This window comes from Trichomycterus rosablanca, chromosome 25 (assembly GCF_030014385.1).
Source record: "Trichomycterus rosablanca isolate fTriRos1 chromosome 25, fTriRos1.hap1, whole genome shotgun sequence".
NCBI classification, from domain to species: Eukaryota; Metazoa; Chordata; class Actinopteri; order Siluriformes; family Trichomycteridae; genus Trichomycterus; species Trichomycterus rosablanca.
In genome coordinates, this window is record NC_086012.1 from 5,199,845 (window position 1) to 5,222,663 (window position 22,819).

The 22,819-nt window shown below is 43.5% G+C and overlaps 1 protein-coding gene across 2 annotated transcripts; it reads right to left on the reverse strand.

Moving 5' to 3' along the window:
* Positions 1-1,900: 1,900 nt before the first annotated feature.
* bace2 (beta-secretase 2) lies at positions 1,901-22,568 on the reverse strand. 2 transcript variants are annotated; one of them, XM_062988007.1, is made up of 9 exons: positions 22,207-22,568; positions 11,466-11,554; positions 10,184-10,400; positions 8,644-8,775; positions 7,458-7,592; positions 6,556-6,657; positions 6,303-6,446; positions 3,651-3,819; positions 1,901-2,394 (listed from the first exon to the last, which is right to left on the reverse strand). In XM_062988007.1, exons 1-9 carry the CDS (start codon positions 22,486-22,488, stop codon positions 2,150-2,152), a joined length of 1,515 nt encoding a protein of 504 aa, XP_062844077.1. In that variant the 5' UTR covers positions 22,489-22,568; the 3' UTR covers positions 1,901-2,149. The 2 variants fall into 2 exon arrangements, with proteins under 2 accessions (XP_062844077.1, XP_062844076.1); XM_062988006.1 differs by having other exon boundaries at positions 6,303-6,452; positions 22,207-22,564.
* Between the last annotated feature and the right edge of the window lie 251 nt (positions 22,569-22,819).

A 22,819-nucleotide genomic window follows, 5' to 3' on the forward strand; every position in this document is an offset into this window, starting at 1 on the left:
GTCAAGTCACGAGTCCTTAGGCTAGAGTCCGAGTCACGTCACGAGTCTTTAGGCTAGAGTCCGAGTCAAGTCAGGAGTCTTTAGGATAGAGTCCGAGTCAAGTCACGAGTCTTTGGGCTCGAGTCCGAGTCAAGTCACGAGTCTTTAGGCTAGAGTCCGAGTCACGTCACGAGTCTTTAGGCTAGAGTCCAAGTCAAGTCAGGAGTCTTTAGGATAGAGTCCGAGTCAAGTCACGAGTCTTTGGGCTAGAGTCCGAGTCAAGTCACGAGTCTTTAGGCTCGAGTCCGAGTCAAGTCACGAGTCTTTAGGCTAGAGTTTGAGTCAAGTCACGAGTCTTTGGGCTAGAGTCTGAGTAAAGTCACGAGTCTTTGGGCTAGAGTCCGAGTCAAGTCAGGAGTCTTTGGGCTCGAGTCAGAGTCAAGTCACGAGTCTTTGGGCCCGAGTCAAGTCACGAGTCTTTGGGCTAGAGTCCGAGTCAAGTCAGGAGTCTTTAGGCTAGAGTCCGAGTCAAGTCAGGAGTCTTTGGGCTAGAGTCCGAGTCAAGTCAGGAGTCTTTGGGCTAGAGTCCGAGTCAAGTCACGAGTTAATGGGCTAGAGTCCGAGTCAAGTCAGGAGTCTTTAGGCTAGAGTCCGAGTCAAGTCAGGAGTCTTTGGGCTAGAGTCCGAGTCAAGTCACGAGTTAATATAATCTACACAAAACATATATTGGAAATGTAGCGTAGAAATAAACAAATAATCTGTAAGTTCAGATAAAAACAACAACAGATTAGCGACTGTATTTTGCCGTTTTACTTTCCTAGGTACCGGTTAAAAGCTTAAACTGATACGTTTTGTTTTCATTGCAAAACAAAAGCGTGCGATAAATCAGGCACAGCGGCCAAAATCCAAAACACAGCAAAAAAAAAAATCCATAACCACTGCTTATCTTAGCTTCTGTTCTTCCAGATGCTATTAAATGTATAACTGTGTGTCCCATTAGGAATATAATCCGTTATTTTGTAAATGTGCTTAAAATTAAAAACCTCCAAACTTTTCCCGCTTGTGAAGTAAAACACGAACTCGTTAGAAAGCCAATCAAGCGTTTCATCGACAATCATCTGTGTGACGCTGCAAGCTAAATAGATACAAATAACAGCATTTTTTACAAAAAATTACAATCAGAAGGTCTGATAGGTTCAGAAAGCGGTTCTTCCAACCATTAGCGCCAATTCTGTAGGAGCTTTTATTGTACGCAAGTCATTTTTTGCGAGTCACGAGTCGAGTCCGAGTCATTTGAAACGAGTCCGACTGTGTGTGCGACTTATGTGCGACTCGAGTCCCCATCTCTGGTACACATCTATGTGCATGTTTAATTATAAATATTTATATGGTTAAAAACCACTGACTTAGGGGCGCCCAGGTGGCGCAGCGGGATGTTCCGCTTGCACACCAGCACCGAACTCCCGGTTCGAAACTCTGTGTTGCCTCCGGTCGGCATCTGGTGGGCATCACTGGCAGTGCCTGCGGCAGATACTAACTGGCCACCGTATCTGCAGGGTGGGGGCGGGACTATGTGTGGGAGGGTGGGTCTTCATACGCTGTGTAAGGACCCTGATTGGCGGAAGAGACGCCCGTGCAGAATGCAGGGGCGAGAAGAGGAGGGCTGTACACGTGTCGAAAGAGGCGTGTACAGCGACGTGCTCTCCTCGGATGCAATCTGGTATCTCTCAGCAGCGGAAGACAAAAATTGAGAGCGCTAAATCTGGAGGAAAATGGGGAGAATAAAAAAAAAACCTGAATTAGAGCTAAGTGCAAAAAATCGCCAGCCCAACACAACCACATTAAGAAATTTTAGTTGCAGTTATTGCCTTGAGAGGTGATGCAACCACCAAATAATACAGCAATTACTTTTTTACACCGATTGATAGTACATAATTGTATTAAAATATTAAATGAGTAAAATTGTTTAACAAAATTTGCTGTAATATGCTTCGTTTGATGATCCAATGTCAAAAAATGCAATAATCAAAGCAAACAGAGAGTCAAAAAACAACTTCCTCCAAACTCTGTACATAAGATTCCTTCTATATTGTATTTATTCCTACTAGAGCGCTCGTCTCCCAGCCCGACATCCTCTCAGTCTTTCTCAGGCCGAGTCTCTGTCCCAGCATCATTTGATACGATTGCGGACCAGCGACGACTCGTCCGTCATCTCTCCGTCCCGCCGCCGGCATCTGCACGGAGGCGCGATCAGTACCAGGAGGACGATCAGTACCAGTGCACACAGCGCCAGCAGGGCGTAGGCCGCCACCCACTGCACAGGTTCTTGCCACGGGAGATCGCTCGCGCAGTCGGACGCCACGCCGTCTGCCAGGAACGGGCCGGCTATTTCAGACACGGGTACGCCGGCGCTTACTGAAAGAGTGGGAGAGAAGGGTGAAAAGGGATGAGCTGAAGGGAAATGGTACATGGTTCATAATTTAGCATTCTGGACTGTAATTGGATTGAATTCAATTAAAACGATATTGTAGAAATTGTCTTGCCTGTGGTGTCCACATACTTTGAATTGGATATATAGTTATACATAAACAACACTAGCCCACTATGCTGAGATCTGGGGTTCGAATCCCAGAGGTGCTATCGACCGGCTGGGTGTCTGCCCGGACGTGTTTGGCTACTGTCCGAAGGGAGGAGGGAGATGGCCAAAACAGTCTGGCTGTTGAAAGGTCCCAAGGCCAGATAAAAATAGGGGCTGGGCGCCCCCTCGCAGACACAACTAGCAGTGCCTGTGGCAGACAAAATTGGCCACCAAAGTCTGCTGGGTGGGAAAAGACCAGATAAAAAAAAGGGGTGGGGTCTTCGACACTGTTTAAGGACCCTGATTAATAACCCAAGGCACACGCACAGAAAGAGGAACGCTGAGATCAGTGCATGACTCTCCATGTGAGAGACTGGCCTCACGTGCAAATCCACAAATAGGCGAATAATATATATAATAAATAATAATATAAAATAATCAAATATATCCTCCTCAAATGCATTAATAATATAGCAAAAATAATAGGAAGTAAGGGAATCTGGCGTTAAAACTGTGGCAAGATCCCCAAATATACGGATGCAGTCGAAAAATATGCACATACTTGTTTCCCACACTGTACAGGGTTAACTTTATATTATTATTTAGCTGGAACTTGTTTCCAATTACATGACGCTATTTATGACGCTGATTTACGACACGTTCAATGTACTTTTCTGGCATTGTAAACAAATCGTCAGATTTATGATGATCTGATCCCCAGGCGGGGCGGTCCGGGTCCTTTCTATGTGGAGTTTGCACGTTCTCCCCGTGTATGCGTGGGTTTCCTCTGGGAGCTCGTGCAAGCGAAATTAATTAAGAGATACAAAATAGTCCATGACTGTGTTGATATTAAAAACTTGAACTGATGATCTTGTGTAACCAGTAACTACCAGTACAAATATGACGAAATATAAAATTGGTGGCAATCTGGTCCCACTGAGGTTTACAAGATATAGGGTAAAGCCTCCACAAGGGGGCGTTCGTGTACAAGTTCATTTTGTGTTATGTGCCTGTTAAAATTTGCTTATTTAATTATTATTTTTCTCTGCGACTTCATAGAAAAACCCTGAATTAAGAAATTAAACCTACTCACCAGCGCAGGTGCTCGCAGCGAATCCCACCCTTTTACGTTCCCGGTCAAAAATGACGTAGAAGCCCTCCATTACCGTCGCACCGATCACCAGGCCGTTCGCCGATGGAGAGATGCCGAATCGGAAGCAGTTAAGGACGTCGCCGACGCCTGCGATAGGCTGGATGTAGAGCTGTGGATAAAGAATGAATCGTTATTTTAATTAGGTGACAATTTTAAATAACCCCCGACCCCCCAAACAATGGCCGTTCTTAACATCTCATTTCGGCTCCTTCTACTGCCTCTGACCGAGGAGAGCCGTGACTAACACCTGTGCTTTTTTCACCTGCACGATATGGATCCATATGGAGATCCGTATCACGCATAGAGAGTCATGCACTGATCTCTGTTGTCTTCCATATCGCCCAGTCAGCTAGCAGAGGTCACACTGCAGCAGTTATGAGGATTCCCCTCCAATCATTGCCTGTATAGGCGCCCAGACTTTATATAGGAATTTTCTATTGTATTTGAAAGGGTTTAACCTGATACATGCGGTGTAAAGCATTCATGTGTGAAAGAGATATTGGGTCTGTCTGAAAACCTAGTGACGCATTTTACATCATCCTATGCACTCCTGAGAAGAAGGCATGTCTAAATTCCTAAATGCCTTAAAATGCTGCCTACTTACAGTGGGGCCAAAAAGTATTTAGTCAGCCACTGATTGTGCAGGTTCTCCTACTTAGAAAGATGAGAGAGGTCTGTAATTTTCATCATAGGTACACTTCAACTATGAGAGACAAAATGAGAAAAAAAAATCCAGGAAATCACATTGTAGGATTTTTAAAGAATTTATTTGTAAATTATGGTGGAAAATAAGTATTTGGTCAATAACAAAAGTTCAACTCAATACTTTGTAACACAACCTTTGTTGGCAATGACAGAGGTCAAACGTTTCCTGTAAGTCTTCACCAGGTTTGCACACACTGTAGCTGGTATTTTGGCCCATTTCTCCATGCAGATCTCCTCTAGAGCAGTGATGTTTCGGGGCTGTCGCTGGGCAACACGGACTCCACAAATTTTCTATGGGGTTGAGGTCTGGAGACTGGCTAGGCCACTCCAGGACCTTGAAATGCTTTTTACGGAGCTACTCCTTCGTTGCCCGAGCGGTGTGTTTGGGATCATTGTCATGCTGGAAGACCCAGCCACGTTCCATCTTCAATGCTCTCACTGATGGAAGGAGGTTTTGGCTTAAAATCTCACGATACATGGCCCCGTTCATTCTTCCCTTAACACGGGTCAGTCGTCCTGTCCCCTTTGCAGAAAAACAGCCCCAAAGCATGATGTTTCCACCCCCATGCTTCACAGTAGGTATGGTGTTCTTGGGTTCTTCTTCTTCCTCCAAACACGACAAGTTGAGTTTTTACCAAAAAGTTCCATTTTGGTTTCATCTGACCACATGATATTCTCCCAATCCTCTTCTGGATCATCCATATGCTCTCTGGCAAACTTCAGACGGGCCTGGACATGTACTGGCTTAAGCAGGGGGACACGCCTGGCACTGCAGGATTTGAGTCCCTCTCGGCGTAGTGTGTTACTGATGGTAGCCTTTGTTACTTTGGTCCCAGGTCTCTGCAGGTCATTCATCAGGTCCCTCCGTGTAGTTCTGGGATTTTTGCTCACCGTTCTCATGATCATTTTGACCCCACAGGATGAGATCTTGACCCCAAGGGAGATCAATGGTCTTGTATGTCTTCCATTTTCTTACAATTGCTCCCACAGTTGATTTTTTCACACCAACCTGCTTGCCTATTGTAGATTCACTCTTCCCAGCCTGGTGCAGGTCTACAATTTTCTTCCTGGTGTCCTTCGACAGCTCTTTGGTCTTGGCCATGGTTGAGTTTGGAGTCTGACTGTTTGAGGCTGTGGACAGGTGTCTTTTATACAGATAACGAGGTCAAACAGGTGCCATTAATACAGGTAACGAGTGGAGGACAGAAGAGCTTCTTAAAGAAGAAGTTACAGGTCTGTGAGAGCCAGAAATCTTGCTTGTTTGTTATTGACCAAATACTTATTTTCCACCATAATTTACAAATAAATTCTTTAAAAATCCTACAATGTGATTTCCTGGATTTTTTTTTCTCATTTTGTCTCTCATAGTTGAAGTGTACCTATGATGAAAATTACAGACCTCTCTCATCTTTCTAAGTAGGAGAACCTGCACAATCGGTGGCTGACTAAATACTTTTTGACCCCACTGTAGGTGCCTTATTTCGAAGCGATAATCTGACTGAATGACGAGGGAGCATCCAATGCTTCTTTAGCGATGAAGGCAATCCCAGAATTCAGTGCGGCACAACAAATATGGTGGACGAATTGATTTTTTATTTGTATTAAGGTGCACAAGTGTCAATTATTTGCAAAGTCGGCTTGTCAGTGATAATGTAACCATTGTGGGAACACGGAGGGAGGTGTTAGCAGGCATGCTAGCAGGTTGTACCACCTCAGCCCATTGGTTTGAATGGCCTGATGCTAAATGTGTTAGCTTAGTAAGCAAAAACTGCAGTGTCTGAGTTTGATGTCTTATTAGGCAGCTGCCCAGGTAGGCAGCAAGGCAGCTCACTAGGTTCTCAAACAGACCTCATGTGTGAATTTTTAGAGCTCTCTGGTATGTCTGACCTGAGGGTGGATGGTGAGGCGGAAGGACTGGCTGCTGTTGGTTGCTCTGAGGTAGATTGAGATTTTGGGGAAGAACCTCCATGGCGACTCTTCTTTTACCCAGCAAGCCAACTTGGTTCCAGCAAAGAAACTAGAGGACAAATCCTGTATCTGGCAAAAAGAAAGATTTATTGCATTTTGTCTTGTAAAACTCGGTGTATATAAATTTTTGTAGCTTTTTTCCAAAGAACAACACAAGCCATGATGGTCGTACCAGTGATGTTTGTGTGATGGCCTCCACAACAGCCTTGAATACTTTTTCAGGCAGACGCAGTAGCGTTGTTCCACTGTCCACGATGGCTTTATCTGTATTGTACTAGAAGGACACAACAAAAAAACAGGGTCATTTTAGACCCGGTTTGTGTCGAACAAAAAGCCCGTCCTGCATCTCACTTCACCCATATGCTTTGGACTGGAGAAGGAAACCCACACAGACACGGGGAGAACATGCAAACTCCACACAGAAAGAACCCAGACCGCTCCACCTGGGGATCGAACCCAGGACCTTCTTGCTGAGAGGGGACAGTGCTACCCACTGAGCCAGGGTGCCGCCCGGATTTAATAATAATAATAATAATAATGTTAATAATAATAATGATAATAATAATAATAATAATAATAATAATAACAATAATGATAATAATAATAATAATAATAATGATAATAATGACAATAATAATAATAAATATAATTATAATAATAATGATAATAATCATAATAATAATGATAATAATAATGACAATAATAATAATAATAATGATAATAATAATAATAATAATAATATAATTATAATAATAATGATAATAATGATGATAATGATAATAATGATAATAATAATAACAATAACAATAATAATAATGATAATAATAATGATGATAATGATAATGATGATGATTGATAACAACAACAATAATAATAATAATAATAATAATAATAATAATAATTATAATAATAATAATGATAATAATAACAATAACAATAATAATAATAATGATAATAATAATAATAACAAAATAATAATAATAATAATAACAATAACAATAATAATGATAATAATAATAATAATAATAATATTAATAATAATAATAATAATAATAAAAGGACATAGTTTTGTACCTCCCGGCAGTCTAGGTTTAAATTCCGGTCATCGACTTCCAGTTTTAAGACCTCCACTTGGTAGTACCACTCCTTTAGAATAGGGGTGTACCACATTGAGCCTCGGTACAGTGTTGGCTCAATTCCTCCCATAATCTTAAAAAAAAAAAATATATATATATATATATATATATATATATATATATAAAATAAAAAAAGTGATCATCATATTCTACATTTGTTTATACACCGATTAGGCATAACATTATGACCACTGACAGGTGAACTGAATAACACTGATTATCTCTATCACAGCACCTGTTAGTGGGTGGGATATATTAGGCAGCAAGTGAACATTTTATCCTCAAAGTTGATGTTAGAAGCAGGAAAAACGGGCCAAGGGCCAACTTGTGATGGCTAGACGACTGGGTCGGAGCATCTCCAAAACTGCAGCTCTTGTGGGGCGTTCCCAGTCTGCAGTGGTCAGTATCTATCAAAAGTGCTGCAGTTTGTTGCGTATGGGGCTGCATAGCCGCAGACCAGTCAGGGTGCCCATGCTGACCCCTGTCCACCGACGAAAATGCTTCAGGAATGGTTTGAGGAGCACAACAACGAGTTTGAGGTGTTGACTTGGCATCCAAATTCCCCAGATCTCAATCCAATCGAGCGTCTGTGGGACGTGCTGGACGAACAAGTCCGATCCATGGAGGATCCAACCTCGCAACTTAGAGGAGTTAAAGGATCTGCTGCTGACATCTCGGTGCCAGATACCACAGCACACCTTCAGGGTCAGGGCTGCTTTGGTCATAATGTTATGCCTGGTCAGGGTGTATAATATAATATTCATATAACCAAATATATGCAATTCGACAAAACCATGGAACGCATTAACAGGTTTCCCAAACATCCTTATGGGGAAAAAATACCTTGAAACTCAACCAATTGACGTTGAGTTTCAAGGTATCACCGTAATAGAAAATAGTACAGGTAAATCTAAACATCCAGTCAAAGCACAGTGTTGAGATGCTGCCAACACCACATTAAGGAACGTTATTAAGTAAAAATAAAAGCAGTAACAGCCCTATTTAGAACGTTCGTCTTTATCTTTATCCCATCACTGGTTTAGATTAGACTCGTATCAGCTGTTCAATCTGTTCCAGGTAAAAAAAAAAAGTGCAGCCAGATACATTAAACAGCTCAGACTCACTAAACTTCCATCTGCTTGGTTGGTCACGGTGCCAGTGGAGATCCCCGCTCCACACATCTGTAGAGAGAAAACATCTGGGATGCCAGTCTGCTCCACGAGCGAGTTGAAAAAAGGCTCAACAGATGGGTCGGGCTGGAAAGGAACAGCGAAGCTTTAGTAAGACATTTTTATTCAATGTGGACAGATAAATGTTCAACAGTGATATTATAATATACAGTGGGACCTTGTAACTCGACGTCCCCTAAACTCGACGCACTTCGTGGAGAAGTGTGTACCCTTAAACTAGCAGGTTCGAGTCTCAGCTCTGCTGCCGGTCGGCTGGGCGCCCTCTAGCGGGCATAATCGGCCTCCAGTCTGCTAGGGAGGGAAATGCCCAGATTAAACAGAGGGGTGGGGCCGTGGAAGGATCCTGGTTGCCCAGGGCGCCTGCTCAGAAGTAGAGGTCGGGGTCGGCGTCACATGCCGCCCATGTGTGGGTGAATAAGAAGGAGTGTGTAAAGTAAAGTCACCCCCTCCTTGGGCACCACTAGGGGTCCGCAGCAGCAGATTGACTATACTAAATTGAGAGAAAAAGGGGGTAAATTGCAATAAATAAATAAATAAATAACTCAACGTATTCAGTGTTTTTTTTTTATTTATTTAATTTTAAATTAACAATGAACAGAACAATAAATTTAAAAAAATATTATATAATTAATTATTATTAATGATTATTTTATTATATATTTTATATTGATTTTTAACTGCTTTTATATTTATATTATATTTGTTTTATATAATAGTGTCAAAAACAACCTCATTATTTTACATATGCCTAAAATATATGCAGTTCCACAGGACCACGGAACGCATTAACAGGTTTCCCATACATCCTTATGGGAAAAAATACCTTGAAACTCAACGTCTTTAAAACTCGACGCCACTCCCAGAACCAATTGGCGTCGGGTTTCAAGGTACCAGTGTATTATGAATGGCATAAAAAACAATGCAGTCACAGAGTACTTTACTAGGTACACCTATCTGGTCAACCGTTCATTAAAGGGGGGCAGAGGGGGGCAAAGAACGTATACACATACATGTTATCTGATATCTAACTCTACGTTCAGACCGGCGGTGATTTTTCACCTCGTGGGCTGAATCGCTGATCGCTAGTTGCCCTGTGTTCACACCAGAAGCGTCATCATCACCTGTGGCTGTTTAGTCGCCATGGTTTAACAGACGCCAAGAAAAAAATGGCATAGGAAAACAGCAAGAAGGTCCTGGGGTCGATTCCCAGGTGGGTCCTTTCTGTGTGGGTTTCCTCTGGATGCTCTGGTTTCCTTCCACAGTCCAAAGACGTGCAGTCAGGTTCATTGGAGATACTAAAGTCCCCCTAGATGTGTGTGTGTGTTTGCTCTGTGATGGACTGGCGACCTGTCCAGAGTGTTTCCTGCCTTTCGCCCAGTAAAGGCATTGGACCCACCCATAGCTAGCAATATCTTACTGACCCTTATTTATAACCTGTGCCAAACCTACCAGACCCGTCTGTCATTTCTCTTACCCGAGCCAGAAAGGGGTACGCCAGTCCCAAGATTCCCTGCCAGTTGATCCCGGGAAGAAAGAAGTCGTTCGAGGTCAGGATAGCCACGATGTTGATCACGAAGGTGCCGTTGGGGCCCTGTGGGATTGTGATGATATCGGTGCCCAGCTCTCCTTCCCAGTCACCCTGGGTGTATTTGGCTGCCACAGATTTGCCACCTGTTGTGTATGTGCTGGAGCTGAGGGGCAGATCAGACAGACTTGATTAGAACAATTGATAGTTACAATCTGGAATTTGCTAAATAATATACTGTACACTATATGGACAAAAGTATTGGGACACGCCTTCTAATCATTGGATTCCAGAGAATTTCTTCCCTCCTAGATATTCCACAGTCAACTTGATAAATGGAAGCATTCTACCAGGAGCTTCATGTCATTGGTTTCCATGGTAGAGCAGCTGAAGAAAAGCCTTACATGTCCAAATACAATGCCAAGCATTGGTTGAAATGGTGTAAAGCACACTGCCTCTGGACTCTGGAGCACTGGAAACATGTTCTGAGGAGTGGCGAATCACACTTCTCTACCTGGAAGCCTGATGGACGAGTCTGGGTTTGGCGAATGCCAGGAGAAAGTTACCTGCCTGACTGTAGAGTAAGGAAGTATGAAGAGCGACTACAACCCCACACATGGGGGACTAGAACTGTGGGTTGATCAGTCAGCCTAACTGATCCCACAGAGCACAATTTCCATACTGGTTTGGTCTTATGACAGGACTTGTGGAAAGACCTGAAAACCTAGTGAGCTGCCTTGCTGCCTACCTACTTAGGCAGCTGCCCAGGTTTTCAGACAGACCCCAAGAATATCAGCACGTGGCTGGCATCATCGGGGCTAATCTCATCTGGCCGACACAAGACAGAGGGCACTGAAGAAAGCCCAGCCCAGCCCAGCCAACCATCACAAAGCGTTGACCGCATAGCGACATGACATGACATTAAATCCTTCACGTTCTTAAGGGTTGTTTAAGAAGCAATGATGTGTTAAAGCACCCCATCATTGCTTTGCCAGTGCACTATGGGTAATTGCTCTGCTCCGAGGCCAGCTTTCTTCCAATGGGCCAATTCAGTAGAAGAGCCTACAAGAGGTCCAGTTGATGTTCCAATGAATCCTAAAGTTGTTCAATGGGGTTAAGGTCGGGACTCTTCACAGCAAATAGAAATGGTGTCCACATACCTGTTGGCCATACAGTGTATAACTCAAATTTTATTTTCTAAAACAATGATCCAAGGATGAATAAGGCTTACAGTGCTCTGTTGAAGAACTTTGTGACGTAAGGGTGTGGTGCCGCAGCCAGAGCGAAGTTGCTGCTTCCAGTGTCCACCAGGATGTTTAGCTAGAGGAACCAAAAAAGGGAACTGTTAATATACCGCAGTAAGGGTAGGTCATTTTTAAATCAGTCTATAGCCTTTGTAAAGTGTTGTTTTAGTATGTTTAGTATGTTTAGTATGTTTAGTATGCATCTTCTTCCTTTTTCTTCCGATTTAGCATAGCCAATCAGTCTTCCACTGCTGGGGGTCCCTGATTTATTCGAGGAGGGTGTATTCACCTCCCCCTCTGATGCACGTGCAGTCCCTTGACCCCTCGACCCTCGCCCGTGGCTGCTAACCAGGGTACTTGCACAGCATTCGAAGACCCCACCCACTTTATTAATCCATTCTTTTCCCACCCAGCAGACTCGATGGCCAATTTTGTCTGCTGCAAACACTGCCAATTGTGCCCTGCCGACCGGTAGCAGAGCTTAGATTTGAACCGGGGTGTCAGAATCTTCGCACTGGTGTGCTAATCTAATCGTATCCAATTACCCGACCGCATTTCGCTTCCTCTCTACCGATGCTGATCTCCACTCCTGATTGAGGAGAGCGAGACTGACACTCGCCCTCCGACACGTGTGCAGTATCCGACCACATCTTTTTACCTGCACGAGACGAGTTCATATGCGGATCAGCTTTGTTCCGCATTATCCCTCGGCTCTGTGCAGACGCCATCAATCGGCCAGCAGAGGTCGTAACTGCATCAGTTATGAGGTCCCCGTCCGGTTTCCCGCGCTGTATGAACAACAAGCCAATCGTTGTTCATGTAGCCGCCCAGCCCAGGCGGATGGCACAGCTGAGATTCGAACTGAGGTGTTCAGAATCCCAGCACTGATGTGCTAGCTGGAATATCCCATTTTCCATGTTCTCATAGTCTTTAGTATTGCATTCAGTCAGTAGAGGAATAGGCAAATTGGCAAATATCACAGTGTGGGTAGCTTCGCCCCTCTGATATGACAAGATATGAGTGTGTTAAATATGTGTGTCCAATGCGGCATCTGGTAAACATTGAAAACAGCCACATTGCAAATAAGAAGTCATACAGTTACCTTTCATACTGATACCAACATCCGTGAGTTTATGACCTCTCTGTTAGCAAGTTAAACATAACATTAAATATTTTACGAGTTTGACTAGTTAAACTGTCAAAAACGAAGCCAATAACCCTCTTAAACCTTTTCAACATGACCAACTGGAATGGTACATCCCTTGGATGGCAAATATGAAGTTTGCAAACACTATTTTAATGACGCCAACTTGTTTACATTGGGACCGATGGTTTTGTATTATCCAACAAACTCATGTTCAGGTGTCATGTTCATATGTTTGGCTATCTAGTGCACATCAGCCATAACATTAAAACCACCTCCTTGTTTCTACACTCACTGTCCATTTTATCAGCTCCACTTACCATATAGGAGCACTTTGTAGTTCTACAATTACTGACTGTAGTCCATCTGTTTCTCTGCATGCTTTGGTAACCCTCTTTCATGCTGTTCTTCAATGGTCAGGACCCCCACAGGACCAACACAGAGCAAGTATTATTTGGGTGGTGGATCATTCTCAGCACTGCAGTGACACTGACATGGTGGTGGTGTGTTAGTGTGTGTTGTGCTGGTATGAGTGAATAAGAGTTTTTAGACACCTCACTGTCACTGCTGGACTGAGAATAGTCCACCAACCAAAAATATCCAGCCAACAGCGCCCCATGGGCAGCGTCCTGTGACCACCGATGAAGGTCTAGAAGATGACCGACTCAAACAGCAGCAATAGATGAGCGATCGTCTCTGACTTCACATCTACAAGGTGAACCAACTAGGTAGGAGTGTCTAATAGAGTGGACAGTGAGTGGACACGGTGTCTGATCCACTCATACCAGCACAACACACACTAACACACCACCACCATGTCAGTGTCACTGCAGTGCTGAGAATGATCCACCACCTAAATAATACCTGCTCTGTGGTGGTCCTGTGGGGGTCCTGACCATTGAAGAACAGGGTAAAATAGATGGACAGTCAGTAATTGTAGAACTACAAAGTGCTTCTATATGGTAAGTGGAGCTGATAAAATAAACAGTGAGTGTAGAAACAAGGAGGTGGTTTTAATGTTATGGCTGATCGGTGTATAACCCGATGGTAGAAAATTGGCATGTTTAAAGTCTCAGACCTCCTTAGTACAGAACGAGCATTGTAGCCTAGTGTTTAGGGTACTGGACTAGTAATCAAGCCCCACCACTGTCTGGTTGCTACTGTTGGACCCTTGAGCAAGGCCCTTAACCCTCAATTGCTTAGACAGCATCAATGATTGCATTAAAACAACCAAACCAACTATTTTTATTATTATAAAGTATGTCCACATACTTTTGGCCACGTTGCATATTAATAAGTGATGCATCTGTCTTCCAAAACAAGCCAAATGAGCATACACGCGAAAACATATGGCTAACGATCTAAACCCGGCTTAACCGTTTCAATTTAATTCCCATCAAGCTACAGTAAAAGTGCACTTCAGGAAATCCACTCGGTATGTTCTCTCTCTCTCTCTCTCTCTCGCTCTCTCTCTCTCTCCACACGTACCATACTGTTTTGGCAGGCATGTGTGAGCGAGTCGCAGCGGTCGGAATAATGTTGTCGCGGTGCCAGCGCAACGAGGGAGAACTAATGAGATAACGGAGAAGTGCCATCTTGCCGAGTGGCCAGAGGGGCCATTACAGCCATTTCTCATTATTAACTCCATCATAATAAACCCACCAACTGTAGGCTCCACTACACCGCTAACATCTCCTACGTCCTATTTAGAACCAGAAAAAAAACTGACACTCCTTATACGGCTTTGTGTCTAAATCCAGTCGTACACTGGATAAGAAGATACAACCCTAAATCAGAAAAAGTTGGGACAGTATGGAAAATGCAAATAAAATAAAAAACCTGAGATATTTCATGTTTTGTCTGCTCGACTTCATTTCATTTGTTAATATACGTCCATTCCTGCATTTTCGGCCTGCAACACATTCCAAAAAAGTTGGAACGGGGGCAATTTAGGGCTAGCAATGAGTCTTTGATGACCAAAGATAACCATAGGATCTCCAGTTTGTCAACAAATGCGTGAGAAAATGAACCTCAAAGAAAGATTAGAAGGGATTTGCATATTTCTCCCTCTACAGTGCATAATATCATTAAACAATTCAAGGAATCAGGAGGAATTTCAGTGCATAAAGGCCAAGAGCGCAAGCTTAAGCTGAACGCCCGTGATCTTCCATCCCTCAGACGGCGCTGCATCAAGAACCTCCACTCAACAATAGCTGATATGACCACATGGGTGAGGGATTACTTGTCAAGCAGTACAATACAGAGTTACATGCACAAATACCACTTAAAACTTTACTGTGCAAAAAAGACGCCTTATGTTAACCATGTCCAGAAGCGGCGTCAACTTCTCTGGGCTCTGAGGTATCTAGGATGGACCATCAAACACTAAAAACGTGTATTGTGGTCAGACACCGAGTGCTCCTGACCAAAGATGAAAAGGAGGGGGGGGGGGGGGGGGTTATGGCTAGACGACTGGGTCAGAGCATCTCCAAAACTGCATTGGGATGCATTAGGGTGTTTTTTTTTGTTTGTTTTAAACTTTACTTTTAAACAAGGATTAGATTTCTGTCACAATTGTATCATTAGATTAAGCGAATTACACAAATTCTCCAAGAGTGTTCATCAAGACTGACTGCAGCATCTCTCACAGCTAATATCTCTTACTTATCACATAAAGCGTCTCCAATCCCCCTCCCATTCCTCCTCTCCCAATTCTCCCACTCCAGCGCTCTACACGCAAGGCTAATCAGCGCGCATCAAGAAATCGCGGCTAATTGGCAGGCACTTTTCGTCGGCGCGCGCGCATCTGCTACCTGTTTGTAACAATTAGCAGATGTGAGCCACTCCAGTCGTCGGCTCGGCGGACCTCAACAGACTCCACAATTAGTGCTTCGTTTGAAAAAATAAATAAATAAAAGAGCCTGGTGTAAATTAACATAAGTACCAATAATTACTGATCTGTTGAGGATCCGGGCTCGAGTTTCAAGATTTTACACAATCAACTTCGAATTAAGATGTGCTCGAGGCGCTTTTACATAATGAGTAGATCACGAAATCTGAAGGAATTATGTGATTGACTGTGTGCATAATAGGGTGAGGATGTGGAGACGGGTATGACTGCTGGTTCCACCACGTGGTTACATGAGTGATGCAGATGTGGAGTGAGTGTTAGTATTAGTTTAAACAGCATTGCAAACAAAATGTATTTATTTTTTGTTTAATTATACAGTTACAGTGGATATAAGAAGTCTAAACACCCCTTGGAAATTAGGGATCACGTTTTTTTGTTCCCGATACCGATCCCGATTATTAATTTTGATCCTGATCCGATACCGAGTCTCAAACCGATACTTGTATTTTCTAGATATCGTCTAGATAAGAACTGGATAATACTGTTCACACAGTGCACACTTCAAGTACATAACAGTTATTCAAATTAATCCAGTGTACATGTTTAACAACTAACTAGCTCTGCAGTGCTGAAGGGGAAAATGCTGCATCCAAGCTATTGGCTTAATGTTTTGTATTTTTACAAAATCAATCAAAATGAGTGAGATAATTACAGTTTTACTTTAAACTTTACATTTGAAGAAAAAAAAATCTGTTTAATGCCGTGATACCCTAAAAATGAACAGAAATCTGTGTAGCAGCTTAACTTGAATATAAGAAAAAAAGTTCCTTAAAAGCATTACAGTACAACCTGAATACCAAAATAAAAAGGAAAGGCTCTTTTGTTATGAAGGAAAGCCAGTTTTTAAAGTGCTTGTATTGTGACAATGGTTTGATGGACGTTTCTATGCGAAGTGAGTGTGTTTTGACCCTTTGGGGCTTCCATAGTGCATGGAATAGAGTGCTTGACTCTGGCTGTCCGCTATTCGGTACCGTAACAGAAGAAGTTAATGAAGTGTTCTGCTCCCGACAATATGTAAATATACCGTGTATTTATTTCTTTATTAAACCAGTGCATCACTACGTTGTTTTGTAAACTCACACACCATATAAACAGTAAAATTGTACAGTAATGAACGCAGCTCTGCTCCTACCGCCTCGTGAAACGCTCACAGTGCAGACATTACACGTCGCTGCTGGACTTGTTTTACTTTCCAATTTAAAGTATTTCCACACAGCGGACATGCTGATGTAAAACAAAAGATCGGGATTACGATCGGGTTTAGTAAAGCTCGGATCGGGACATCCCTATTGGAAATGTAATTCAATAACAACTGCACTGGCTTCCCTTCATTGGCTCCCAATGAAATTTAGGATTGATTTTAAGGTATTATTGCTGGTTTTTAAGGCCTTAAATGGGATAGCGTATACACTATATTGCCAAAAGTATTTGCTCGTCTGCCTTCACACGCATATGAACTTGAGTAACGCCCAATTTGCATCACGCATCCTCTCCGCCTCTGCCGATCCCTGCCCTGACCTAAGAGATCGAAGCTAACCCACATCCCCTCCGACACGTGAGCAGCAAGCCGTATGCGTCTTGCCACCCACACATTGACGAGCGTTGCGCCACCTAGCGTTGCGTGTGGAGAGACACACCCCAAGAGCACTCCTTCCTCATCTCCGTGTAGGCGTAGGAGGTCGTGACTGCACCATTCTCAAAGAGAGAGACCCACTTCCGACCTTAGTCCCGCCCATCTGAACAGCAGGCCAATCGTTGTTCATATATCCGCTCAGCCTCGGCCGGTAAGGCAGAGCTGGATTCGATACGACGTACTCGAGATCCAGCTCCGGTTGCAGCGTGTGTTTTTACCGCTGCGCCACCTGAGTGGCAAGTGACGTCCCATTCTTAATCCATAGGGTTTAATATGATGTCGGCCCACTCTTTGCAGCTATAACAGATTCAACTCTTCTGGGAAGGCTTTCCACAAGGTTTAGGAGCGTGTTGACCATTCTTCCAGAAGCGCATTTGTGAGGTCAGACACTAATGTTGGACGAGAAGGCCTCGCAGTCTCCGCTCTAATTCATTCCAAAGGTGTTGAGGTCAGGACTCAAGTTCTTCCACACCAAACTCGCTCATCAATGTCTTTATGCACTGGTGTGCAGTCATGTTAGAACAGGAAGGGGCCATCCCCAAACTGTTCCCACAAAGTTGGGAGCATGAAATTGTCCAAAATCCCTCAATATCCTGAAGCATTCATGAAGAGTTCATTTCACTGGAACTAAGGGGCCGAGCCCGACTCCTGAAAAACAACCCCACACCATAATCCCCCCTCCACCAAACTGTACACTCGGCACAATACAGTCAGACAAGTACCGTTCTCCTGGCGACCGCCAAACCCAGACTCGTCCATCGGATTGCCAGACGGAGAAGCGTGATTCGTCACTCCAGAGAACACGTCTCCACTCCTCTAGAGTCCAGTGGTGGCGTGCTTTACACCACTGCACCCGACGCTTTGCATCGCGCTTGGATGCAGCTGCTCGGCCATGGAATCCCATTCCATGAAGCTCTCTACGCACTGTTCTTGAGCTGATCTGTAGCGATCGACTCTGCAGAAAGTTGGCGACCTCTGCGCACTATGCGCCTCAGCATCCGCTGACCCCGCCCTGTCATTTCACGTGGCCTACCACTTCGTGGCTGAGTTGCTGTCGTTCCCAATCGCTTCCACTTTGTTATAATAGCACTGACAGTCGACTGTGGAATATTTAGTAGCGAGGAAATTTCACGACTGGACTTGTTGCACAGGTGGCATCATATCACGGTACCACGCTGGAATTCACCGAGCTCCTGAGAGCGACCCATTCTTTCACAAATGTTTGTAGAAGCAGTCTGCATGATGCCTAGGTGCTTGGTTTTATACACCTGTGGAACACCTGAATTCAATGATTTGGATGGGTGAGTGAATACTTTTGGCAATATAGTGTATATAAACTGCCATAAGCCCAACATCTCATACATCCTTTACAGTGACATGCACAAATGGTACAAAACAGACATTACCATGCACACTTTTAGGAGCTGCCCAGTTCAATCAGGTTTAAACACAGTATCTTAGGCAAATACACACGTCATACACTCCTACATGATAAACAGTAAGCTACTGGATAATCCTAATCACCAGAAACTTGCTGTTTGCAGACTGGGAGTGGTCAGTTTTACAAAGGGAAATGTCAGACAGAAGGAGTCTCATGGTGTAGTGGTGTACAGTGAAGTAAAAATAAGTCTTGAGTGTGTACATTGCTTATATAGCCATAACATTAAAACCACCTCCTTGTTTCTACACTCACTGTCCATTTTATCAGCTCCACTTACCATATAGAAGCACGTTGTAGTTCTACAATTACTGACTGTAGTCCATCTGTTTCTCTGCATGCTTTGTTAGCCCTCTTTCATGCTTCTTCATTGGCCAGGACCCCCACAGGATCACTACAGAGCAGGTATTATTTAAGAGGTGGATCATTCTCAGCACTGCAGTGACACTGACGATCGTCAGTGGTGGTGTGTTAGTGTGTGTCGTGCTGGTATGAGTGGATCAGACACAGCAGCGCTGCTGGAGTTTTTAAATACCGTGTCCACTCACTGTCCACTCTATTAGACACTCCTACCTATTTGGTCCACCTTGTAGATGTAAAGTCAGAGACGATCGCTCGTCTATTGCTGCTGTTTGAGTCGGTCATCTTCTAGACCTTCATCAGTGGTCGCAGGACGCTGCCCACGGGGCGCTGTTGGCTGGATATTTTTGGTTGGTGGACTATTCTCAGTCCAGCAGTGACAGTGAGGTTTTCAAAAACTCATACCAGCACAACACACACTAACACACCACCACCATGTCAGTGTCACTGCAGTGCTGAGAATGATCCACCACCTAAATAATACCTGTTCTGTGGTGGTCCTGTGAGAGTCCTGACCATTAAAGAACAGCATGAAAGGGGGCAAACAAAGCATGCAGAGAAACAGATGGACTACAGTCAGTAATTGTAGAACTACAAAGTGCTCCTATATGGTAAGTGGAGCTGATAAAATGGACAGTGAGTGTATTTTTTATTATTAAAGAAATACGATACTGGTAATCATGGCAGTACACATTTCTTGCTGCTCACCGTGGCCTTAATCTTGGTCAGCTGCCTGCTCGGCTACACAAGCCCCGGCAATCATGTGAGGTCATGTGAGCTTTAGGTTGCACATCCACAGAACCCTATAAAAGAAACTCTTGGTTTTCTTTGTGTTGCCCGAAGGGAAATTCCTGTATCACATGCTAACCTCACAATCACAGCATTAACAACCATCACTACTCTATTCATGAGCAGTTTTAGTCGTTTCAGGCGCGACTTATATAAGTATTAACTCCCTGTCACTGAACTAGGTGCTTTTCCCAACTATTAGATCTTTAATATCATAACGAACATTTATTTAGTTTAGTTTAACATACACTATATTGCCAAAAGTATTCGCTCGTCTGTCTTCACACACATATGAACTTGAGTGACGTCCCATTCTTAATCCATAGGGTTTAATATGATGTCGGTCCACCCTTTTGCAGCTATAACAGCTTCAACTCTTCTGGGAAGGCTTTCCACAAGGTTTAGGAGTGTGTTTATGGAAGTTTTTGACCATTCTTACAGAAGCGCGTTGGTGAGATCAGACGTGATGTTGGACGAGAAGGCCTGGGGCCATCCCCAAACTGTTCTTACTGTTCCCTGCAAAATCTCTTGGTATGCTGAAGCATTAAGAGTTCCTTTCACTGGAACAACAACCCCACACCATAATCCCCCCTCCACCAAACTTTACACTCAGCACAATGCAGTCAGACAAGTACCGTTCTCCTGGTGACCGCCAAACCCAGACTCGTCCATCGGATCGCCAGACGGAGAAGCGTGACTCGTCACTCCAGAGAACACGTCTCCACTGCTCTAGAGTCCAGAGGCGGCGTGCTTTACACCACTGCATCCGACGCTTTGCATCGCGCTTGGTGATGTAGGGCTTAGATGCAGTTGCTCGGCCATGGAAACCCATTCCATGAAGCCCTGTACGCACTGTTCTTGAGCTAGTCTGAAGGCCACATGAAGTTTGGAGGTCTGTAGCGATTGACTCTGCAGAAAGTTGGTGACCTCTTAAACGTGACAGCCAGTTCAGTATAAAACCAAATGTCGGTGTGATGTATTCCTAACATATGGATTTCACGACAGCACTGAGAAACAAATCCTTAACCTTCCATTCCTTCCAAGGTTAGCCCAAAGCTACTCAATGAGCTACCACTGCTCCAACTAACTTGCTGGAGCCTATCCCAGCTTTTCAATGGGCGCAAGGAACACAGTAACACCCTGGACTGGACGCCAGTCCATTGCAGGGCAGACAAACATACAGGTACATACACACACACAGACACACACACACACATTCACTTATAGGGCAATTCAGTGTCTCCAATTAACCTAACTGCATGTTTTTGGACTGTGGGAGGAATTAGGATTTTAACATCATGTTTTACATTCATGGCAGGAACAATAGTTACTCACTACACAAGGTTATATCGAAACACAGTCATGGACAATTTTGTATCTCCAATTCACCTCACTTGCATGTCTTTGGACTGTGGGGGGAAACCGGAACTCCCATGGGAAACCCACGCAGACACGGGGAGAACATGCAGACTCCATACAGAAAGGGGATCGAACCCAGGACCTTCTTGCTGTGAGGCGACAGTGCTACCCACCGAGCCACCGTGCCGTCCCGATTTTAAGTTATTAAAAATAAAAATTACAAAAACACTTTTTGGATGCAAAATTAGTTCCACTCTTTGCTTTAACATGTTTTTTTTATTATTTAAATTTAACTGGTTTAGTTCAATGTATTTATATTGGATGGATGGATGGATGGATGGATGGATGGATAGATAGATAGATAGATCATTTATATTACAATCAATTTATTCTGGGATCATGGATGCACAGAAATACCAAGGCATATGAGTGTTTGCATTCTGTTGTGAGATTTCCAGCAAGACAGTGATCCAAATAACACTTCCAAGTCAACTAAAGCTTGGTTAAAAAACGTATTGGAATGTCCTGGAGAGGCCAAATGAGTCTCCACTTTTATAATGACAGGGCAGTCGCAGCCTAGCCGTTAAGGTACTGGACTAGTAATCCGAAGGTCGCTGGTTCAAGCCCCACCACTGCCAGGTTGTCACTGTTGGGCCCTTGAGCAAGGTCCTTAACCCTCAATTGCTTAGACAGTATACTGTCACAGTACTGTAAGTCCTTCGCTTTGGATAAAAGCGTCTATTAAATGCCGAAAATGTAAATGTAAATAATGAGGCAAAATGATGTTTCACCAAGTACTGAGACTTGGGGTTGGATAATAGTGATCATGGACATTTGGCAAGAATACTAGACCTCAAAATTGTCAATTTATGTTATAGAAATGGCTTGTATGTATCAATAAATGTTCTTTTTGTTTAATTTAATCCTATACATATCACTATACTATAATACCTTCTAAATTGAGGAGATGAACATTTCCAACTGTATATATGAGATGTTTAATTGTCAACACAATCTAATAGCATCTTGTATTGATATTAAGGCTTCTCAAAAATGAAACTAAAGTAACAGCAAAATCAAAGAGTAAAACTTACCGTCTGACCTGGTGTTCCAACAACCATCTCTATGTAATATCCTTTACCTGAGTCTCCCTGTAAATTATCGACCATGCTTAAAAAGTTGACATTTCCAGCCGGATCAGAAGCCAGAGAAAGTGCGTTTCCAGATGCGCTGATGTTCCCCAGATGTTGTAGCAGATTTGGAACCAGGAGCATCGATGGATCCACCTGTCCTACAAACATCTTCAGAGGAATCCTGTACAGTGAATATGACGTCCAGAAACACAGACATAACACAACCCCCTGTCCGAGCCCCATTTCTATGGTATCAATTCAATACCAGCATTGAATGTACTATATATAATGTAAACACAGTGTAAGGGAAATCAACCGCGGACCACAGTGCACAGTCTGTCCGTGTTCGTCTCGCCCATGTCAGGCAGGCTGAATAATTCCCAGGCGAAAGTAAAGTGAAAGATGGAGGAACTGCAGGGATTAAAGAGAACTCCCAAAGTTTGCTCTGAGAACTTCCTCAAGCCTAATCTGACGGATGTGACGAATTAGCAAACGTTCCACCAGCATGTGGTCCAAAATGACATACTAATTCCAATACTACTCGCTAACAATGCTAACAAAGCTAACAAAAGTG